Here is an 8,327-nt window from a genome sequence, read left to right as displayed (position 1 = left end):
AAAATATGTGTTTTTTACATATTCAATGCCACATGTCACTTTTATAGACTAGGTTAAAAGAAATCCCTCCAAGCCATTCGTTTCTCCCATGGAGAGTTGGGTCGAGACTTGTTGGTTGAACCTGAGCTCTAATACGAGTGTTGGGTGGTCTTGGGCCTTTCTTAACTCCAAAAGCTAACTCAAGAGGTGAGACTTTTCCTCATACTTATAAACTGACCATTGATTCCTTCTACAACCAATGTGGAATAACTCCAACAAAGTTGACATATATAGTTTTATACCCATGGTTCGACAAGACCCAAACCTGATACGCGACATAAGGGTTGATAATTTTTTACACGGTTTGTAAAACCAATAAAGAATTAGTAGACTATGTTGAGAAGACTGATCAATTTAATTAAATAAATCGGCTTATAATTAATCTTTATATAATCTCATACACATATATCAACACGACTAAAACTTGACACGTGACATAAAACCTGATAATTTTTGACATAACCAGTAAACTTAACATAAAATTAACAAATTATTATCGAAGGTCTAATGTATTTAATTTGAGCACAAACACTAATTTAAAATTCTTCTTTTTTTAAAAAAAAAAAAAAAAAAAAAAAGGAACGTTGGAGAACGTTGAAACACAAGACCTAACTGAAATTGGCTTTAGCACGTGGCAGGCCCCACGCACAGAATCTCTGACTTGCATGTTGGGAATGGTACAGATGTGAGATTATGACCAGGGCTACAACATTAACATCATCAAACACCCACCCAGCCTCGATGCTTTCCCAAAGCGGTAAACCTCCATTTTCATCTTTTCTTTTTACTCCCCTCCTATATATACTCTTATGGTAAAAATTCATGTATAGCATTCACCTGAGAGATGGCATATATGCAGCCAGCACTATATTCTCTCTCTCTCACTATATTCTCTCTCTCTCTCTCTCTCTCTCTCTCTCTCTCTATATATATATATATATATATGCAGCACCATCCTCCCTGACACTGGTGGGCGCAACGCTTCTACTCCATACCTAGCCGACCTCTCTGACCAATTTATCATGCATATATATATATATATATATAAAGCAAAACTCCCCAGCTAGCTCTGCCTTTTATATCCACTCCAAGTAGTAGGAAATTAACACCTATTAGTACAACTTTGATGGCAGCCAAAGAGAGCAGCACGAGCCACCTAAACAACGAAGACCACGCCTGCGAGCCCTGCAGATCGTTTGGCCAGAAGTGCAGCCATCTTGTGAAGAAGCAGCGAGCCAAGTTCTACATACTCCGCCGTTGCATAGCAATGCTCGTCTGTTGGCGCGACCGCGGCGAACCTTGAGGCGGCCGGCAGTCGGGGCGTGTTGGTTAATTAATTGGGTTTAGAGAAATTAGTCTAGCCATATAAATATGTAATTATGAGTGCTTAATTGGGTATGTTAGAAACTGTAGCTTCTTCTTTTTTGACATTAATTAATTAATCAAAATTATATAATGTTAAGGAATTGGCTTAATTATTATATCAAATCATGGCTTCTAGATCTGTTGAGGTCTAGTTTTGTTTCCTTTTGTCTTGTATTTTCTTAGAAAACAAACAAGGGTGCTGCTTGGTTAATTTCTATAACTTCACTTCAATGATATGTTATTTTTTAAGGCTTACTGTGGATTTTATTGTTTCTTTATATATTCTGCTCCCATTTGTCGACCCTTTTCTTTTGAAGTAATGATCAGATGAATTCAAGGATGCAACTGTGAACTCAAGTACGGATCAGATGATTTCTGCTTTAATTCTTATCAAATTCTCAAGGTGGGTTTTTTTTTCTTTTTATTTTTTTTATTTTTATATCAGGCTTATTTATATTATATATATTTCATCTAATTTCTATTTTTTTTATTTAAAAGGATTTTAAATGAAAATGAGACTCAAAATCTTTTCAGATCTTTATTAATTAACTCTGTTACTGGTCTTAGCCTGCCGATTCCGATTTCTTTGATTTATTATTCTCCATACAGTAATATAGAATTTTTTTTTTTAAAAAAAGCTTCTTTTTTTTTTCTTTTTTTTTTTCACACAAAAACACTATTTATTTGTAGATAAAACAAAGAAACATCAAATAAATTTGTCGTTGTACTAGATTTTCTTCTTCTTTCTTCCTCTTCTTCTTTTCTTGTCAATCGATCAGACCATTTTACAAAGCTATTTTAGCGTGCAACAAACAGTTATATATAATACAGGCATGAGGAGAATTTGATATTATATATATATATATATATATATATATATATATATATATATATATATGCTTCACAATTGTGTACTTTTCTCATTATGAATAATGTTGATTTAATTATTTTAATGAGATTCCAAATGAACGAGGAAAATGTTATATATCCTTTAGGTTTGAACCATGCACGTTAATAAATTTTTAATTAGTACATATTAGATCAGTGTGGGTTAACCACATCTTACTTGAATGAATATCTTTATTCATCTTATTTTCTTTTGTTAATAATTTTCACCATCACCTTATTAATAAGCTTGAATTTGCAAAAAAAGAAAGAAGGTTAAAAGAATAATATGTAACTTGCCTGTAAGAGAGATCGAGTAGCCAGCCATTTCAGTGATATTGTTCTTTTATGTGCGTACTCAATTTGGTTCAAATTTTGTCTTAATTTGTTGATCACTTTCCATGGGCACTTTTAAATCTTCTTTTCTTCGCTCAAATCTTCTATTTTTTCCATAGTATTCAAAATAAATAAATAAATAAAAAATGTTTCGAGTGCTACAATTTTTAATATGTTTTTCATACAAATTGATATAATAGTTTATAATTAATAAAATAATTAAGAGTTTATGGTTGATAATTAGTAAATTGTCATATAATTTTTTTTTTTTTTTTTTTTTTAAAAAAAACTTATAATAAAAGTTGGAATACTCCTAACAGCAATTTAAATAAAACAAGCTGTTATTGAATAACTCCTTAATTAAATGCATGAATTATATATATATATATATATATATATATATATATATATATATATATATATATAAGGCTAGCTGTGCACCCAAAATGATGTATTATTTGTCAATTCTGATTTCTGACAATCTAATCGATCACCATGGGCCTTATGCTAAGGGAACATCAGACGACAAGAGCAAGCATGGATTTTGAGAATTATCTTTTTTGGACCGTCCTCTAAGTTTTCTTAGTTCTTGATATATGGTCTTGTGTCCTCAAACCCCACCATCTTTCGGTTAAATGTTTCTTTATATGCAACAAAAATTTGATGGTCCAGATCGATTATTAATTGCTGCTATATATATATCTCATGCAATGCAAGGGATGAGAAAATAATTCATAGTTGAATTGATTATTAATTGCTGCTATATATCTCATGCATGTGAATTAATTTTAAAAGTCACTTTTGTGTTCCTTATGTGCCACTCAAAGAATGAGGTGGGTTTTAAAATCAACATTTAATCAAATTTCAATAATGATCAATCACAAGTCCAATGATAAATTTAGAAGCCACATCATTATTGGAGTAAGACGAGGACACAAGAAGGTAGAGTATTACTCTAACTTAGATCGGCATTCATTTTAGTAATTATATAATGAAAATGACTTTTACGATTAGAGAGCGAGCTTGAAAACATACTCTTAATCAATTAATCATGATTGAACATTGAACATTGAACATGGTGATGAGTTAAAGTGGATTTAGTCTATCCAAGGCAGGTGAAGAAAACATATTAGCTTTTATGTTTGATGAAAGTGCATGAACATGTTTGCTTCCACAAAGAGAATCTTGAAAATTTGTATTTACATTATTTGAATTAAAACTTACAAGTGTATGTGACATTGTGATGTTATCAAAGACAACTATTGACACAACACTTGTTTGTACGACCAATATATCAGACAGTTTCGCTGGGGCAGATAAACATACATATCCTTGTTATCATTTTCAAACAACAGCAAACCTAACTTCGACCCAATTTCCTTTTTTATTTTATTTATTTTTTATTTTTATTTTAGATTTTTGCATTGTTATATTTTATTTTAAGTCTGTTGTTGGGGAATTCACCCCATTTTCATTTTTAAGATCGTTTACTAATTCTTCTCTTCAAATCAAGAGTGAGAAAGATCCTTCTTATAACCCTTTTCATTATAGCGTCATGAGCGGAGTGGAAAGTAGGAAAAAATAGGGAGAAATATTGTTTGATGGGCAATATATATAAAAGTTTGTTTGTGTGTTTACTGTAGAATTTCAAAACTTATGAATTAGAGAGCCAGCTTGTCTCATTGTGAAATGTATTTAGGAAAATTTAAAGGCTAAAAACCCACATTTCCAAATACTATAAATTCTTTTTCCAAAATTATGTGTCTTGGTTTGATATAATACAAAATAAAAAAGTAATAATATAATAATATTTTTTTAAAAAAATATTTTGTTTAATTTTATAATAGAGATTACATGATTTTTAATGAGAATTTTATTAGTAACAATTAAATAATATAACAAATTTAAAATTGTGATATATATACTTTTAAAACAATTAAGAGGCATCGATAATAGTGAAAGTTATAATCATGATTAATTAGAAATAAAGAATTAACTAACTTAACAGTAATTGAAGCATGTGTAATCTGACTAGTTGTGAAGTCGATATATGAACAGTTGATTAATAATTTCAAGACGATACTAAATAGTATGTAATATCGATACATACGACACACCAAGATTTAAAAATATTTGGATCGAAGATTATTTTGTTTATTGTAGTCGGTAATTGAGATTATCTTTTTATTTTATTTTATTTTATTAAAAGATATGAATTTTTTTCTAAAATAAAAATAAAAAAAGGCGGAAGTTAATTTAAATGGGGGGACCCAGTTGGAGGGTTAACACGTGCACTTCTGACACCGTTGAAATATATGTTACCGCTTTTCTTTCTGCAGGGAGATCACAGTGTTTCTACGTACGAACACTGCAACCCCATCCACGTGGAAACGCACGTGTGGGTGCACAAAAAGTACCGCACAGTGAATAAGCAGCGAAATGAGGGACCCCCCTCCCCCCCACCCCCCGGGCCCCCCCCCCTACATAATTTCTTCTTAGTTTATCTTCGACAACCACTTGTCAGTTGTCCCATGATTCAGATTTTATTTTAGCAAAATATATAGTAATGCCATCGTGGCGACAATCGGCCTCCGAGCCTGAAAGGATAGAAGGTGTTTTTTGTCTTTTGGTTTTTTTGGTTTTTTTTTTTTAAAAAAAAAAACTTGACAAAGACCCTTAACCAGAATGATTCGAAAGCACCTTTAAATTTTAAAATATATTAATTTTATCCTTAAACTTTTAATTCGATGTAATTTTTTTTTTTTTTGGTTAATTTTTGGACGATAAAGGTAATGAAATAACTTTTATGCCCTTAAAACTTTTATAAAATTTTAAATTTATTCTTAATTTTAAATTGAAAAAAAAAAAAAAAAAAAACTCCCAAAAATTGAAGTGTAATTTGGCATTTTTAATGGTTTCTGTTAGGATTTAACAGAAAAAATTGATGAAATGGGTCACTTGCATCAAATTAAAAGTTCATGGGGTGAAATCGAGAAATTTTAAAATTTAAAGAGTCTTCTTAAAATGCATAATAGTTCAAAAGGTTTAAGTGAAATTATTTATTTATTTAATTTTATTAGGTGGGTGAAGGAAGAGAAATTGAGGTGATTAATCTTGCTGGCCGAATCAAATTATTTTGGTATTGGGGGACCCATTGTAAAATGGATGGAAAAAGAGGGAGGATGAGAAATGTGGTGGGGCCGGGGCACACGGTATGCCCCCCAGACATGATTGATATACAATACATGATGTGCTTCTCACACCATCATTATTATGGTATATGATATGATTTGATGTTTTTTGTTACCATTATATGGTTCCTCTAATGCATTACATACATGGTTGCCAACCAACCATGTCCCAGCATCTCAGAAACACAAGGCTGTGTTTCGTTTGTTTCATAAAAGTTTTGCAGCATAATTCAGAGAAAGAAAAAGAGTCGGGATGATCATGATTCATGATGTATGTCACATGTATGCATGCATCTGTATCGTGTCCATGTATAGTCAAACAAAGTGTGCAAGAACTAAATAAGATGCCATAATCAAGTATGACTCATATTTCATGCATGTTATATATAGGTGAGTGTCATTGCCTTCGTTTCCATTCCAAAGCTTTTCGTTTGACAATGTTTTTCAGGAATTAAAAAAAAATTAAAAAAAAAAATTGTTGTGGTTTGATATAAAACCTGAAAGTGGTTTTAAATGTTTTACAAGTGTTTTATATATTGATTTGTTTGTTAATGTTTTTTTCTTTTTTTAAAAAAAAAAAAAGAGCCTGAAATCTCTTTAAAGGCTAATTTTTAACATTTAATCATTCACGGACCCATGGTCATATCTAAAATGTAAAAGTTAACATATATAGTAATGTATCCCCAAAGAATAGCTTAATCAGTTGAGAATTACGTATTATGAAGCGAATGTTATTAGTTTGAATTTTTTTATTCTTTTATGTTGACATATAAAAATAAATAAATAAATAAAAATAAAACCCATATATAGTAACATTTTACCTGCTAATCAATCACAAAATGTCATGTCACCATTTTTACAACTTTTCTCATGTTTTCCTTCATTATATATATATATACTCGATCTTCAAGTCAAAAATGTGAAAAATTAAAATACAAGAGAACATACTAGAATAGAAAAATATATATGTGGAATAATATCGAATTCAATTCAATCATGCAGGTGGAAGAGTGACCTTTTGGACTAAAGTTATTTCTGTTGGATTTCAAAAAGTTAATTGAAGTAGGGACATACCCACTAGGCTGATTAATTTGAGTGTATGTGATAACCTATTTTAAAAAGCTTACTGACACATTTATTTTACAAAGGTCACTTTTTCTGACATTTCTAATTTTTTATAAATTATTTCTTCCAAGGAAAAAAAATGGCATCATTAGCAAACACCTTCTTCTACTTTTTTTTTTATTTAAAAAATAAAACATTAACGAATAACTTTAAACACTCAAAATTACTTTACCTTTCAATCAAAGCATATTATAAAAACAATGTTAGCAAATGAACCCGATATTTTTAGCAAATGATTTTACATTTGTGAAACTATGATATATTAGACAAATATAGACAGAACGTACATGCCATAAATGGAGCTGCCAAACGCGAAAGTTCCAAAGCATCTAAACACTAGCCCTAGCTATCTATGATATACTTTTGGAAGGGCTCTGGGCCTCCCCAGTTCAGACTAGATTTGTAAGAGGTTGCAAAGAGCATTTACAATAATCATTTTGGGTGGGGGTTGAAGACAAATTGAATAGCATTATGATCAGGACCCATTAATCAGTATTTTTCATGTGGGGGGGTGCACCCCATTAAGAGGCTTAGTCTAATCAGAACCTCCCCCCAGCAAACTTAGCCAAATTATTTCTTATCACAATCTGCAGGCTCCCTCCCTCCCATTCATCCCTACCTATGCCTGCGTTGCTTTGAGGGACATGACACCCTTTGGCCTGCATTCCAAAACCTTGCCTTGGGCTACTGTCCACCTCCCACCACTTATCTTGTTGCCCTCAAATATAGCCACAACAACAACGGCTAATGTTGGCCTGACAAGACAAATATGTTTGGGTTTTTAAATATCCTCAAGTGAAACAGAGGATCCCCAACATCTCTCCACGGTAAAAAATACATACAATCTGCTAAATCGCACTCTACAAGACATGTTTTGAGAATCATCAACGTGAGAAAAGCAACATTATTGCACCTCAACACAATCCACATCATCAGCATCATCCACCTCAGCAGTTAAAGATGATGCCGGTTCCTTCTCATCGTATGATCACTATAACTCGTTATGGATCACACAATTATATTATTCCACCAAACATCCTCTGATGGCTCTCCATTCTACTACCTTTCCAGCCACACCATCTAATTTCTCTCAGGTAGTTAAGTCTTCTGATCAATGGGGTCAAGCTGTGAGTGAAGAACATCACCAACAAGTAGATGGCTCCCTTGACAGATTTAAGGTCACGACTTGTGTAACCAAGGAATTTGAATTAAAGGATGGCATCGATTTTACTGAAATCTTCAGCCCCATTCATCAATTCTTCCACAATTAGAACCATTAATTCCTGCTGATGTTGCAGAAATACACAATATGAGAAATACATAAATGCGGAATTATAAAAAATAATAAAAGAGACAATAAGATTAAGGTGGTTTAGCATTTTGCCT

General features: G+C 31.7%; 1 protein-coding gene across 1 annotated transcript; it reads left to right on the top strand.

Annotated features, from left to right (window-relative positions):
• Positions 1-888: 888 nt before the first annotated feature.
• ROT4 (DVL family protein) lies at positions 889-1,659 on the top strand. Its single transcript, XM_088511324.1, has one exon. The coding sequence runs from the start codon at positions 1,166-1,168 to the stop codon at positions 1,340-1,342; it is 177 nt and encodes a 58-aa protein (XP_088367450.1). The 5' UTR covers positions 889-1,165; the 3' UTR covers positions 1,343-1,659.
• Positions 1,660-8,327: the final 6,668 nt, after the last annotated feature.

Source organism: Corylus avellana, chromosome 10, assembly GCF_965113065.1.
Source record: "Corylus avellana chromosome 10, dhCorAvel1.hap1.2, whole genome shotgun sequence".
Classification (NCBI taxonomy): Eukaryota; Viridiplantae; Streptophyta; class Magnoliopsida; order Fagales; family Betulaceae; genus Corylus; species Corylus avellana.
Note: the sequence above shows the minus strand (reverse complement) of the source record. Positions and strands in the feature narration are given on the sequence as shown.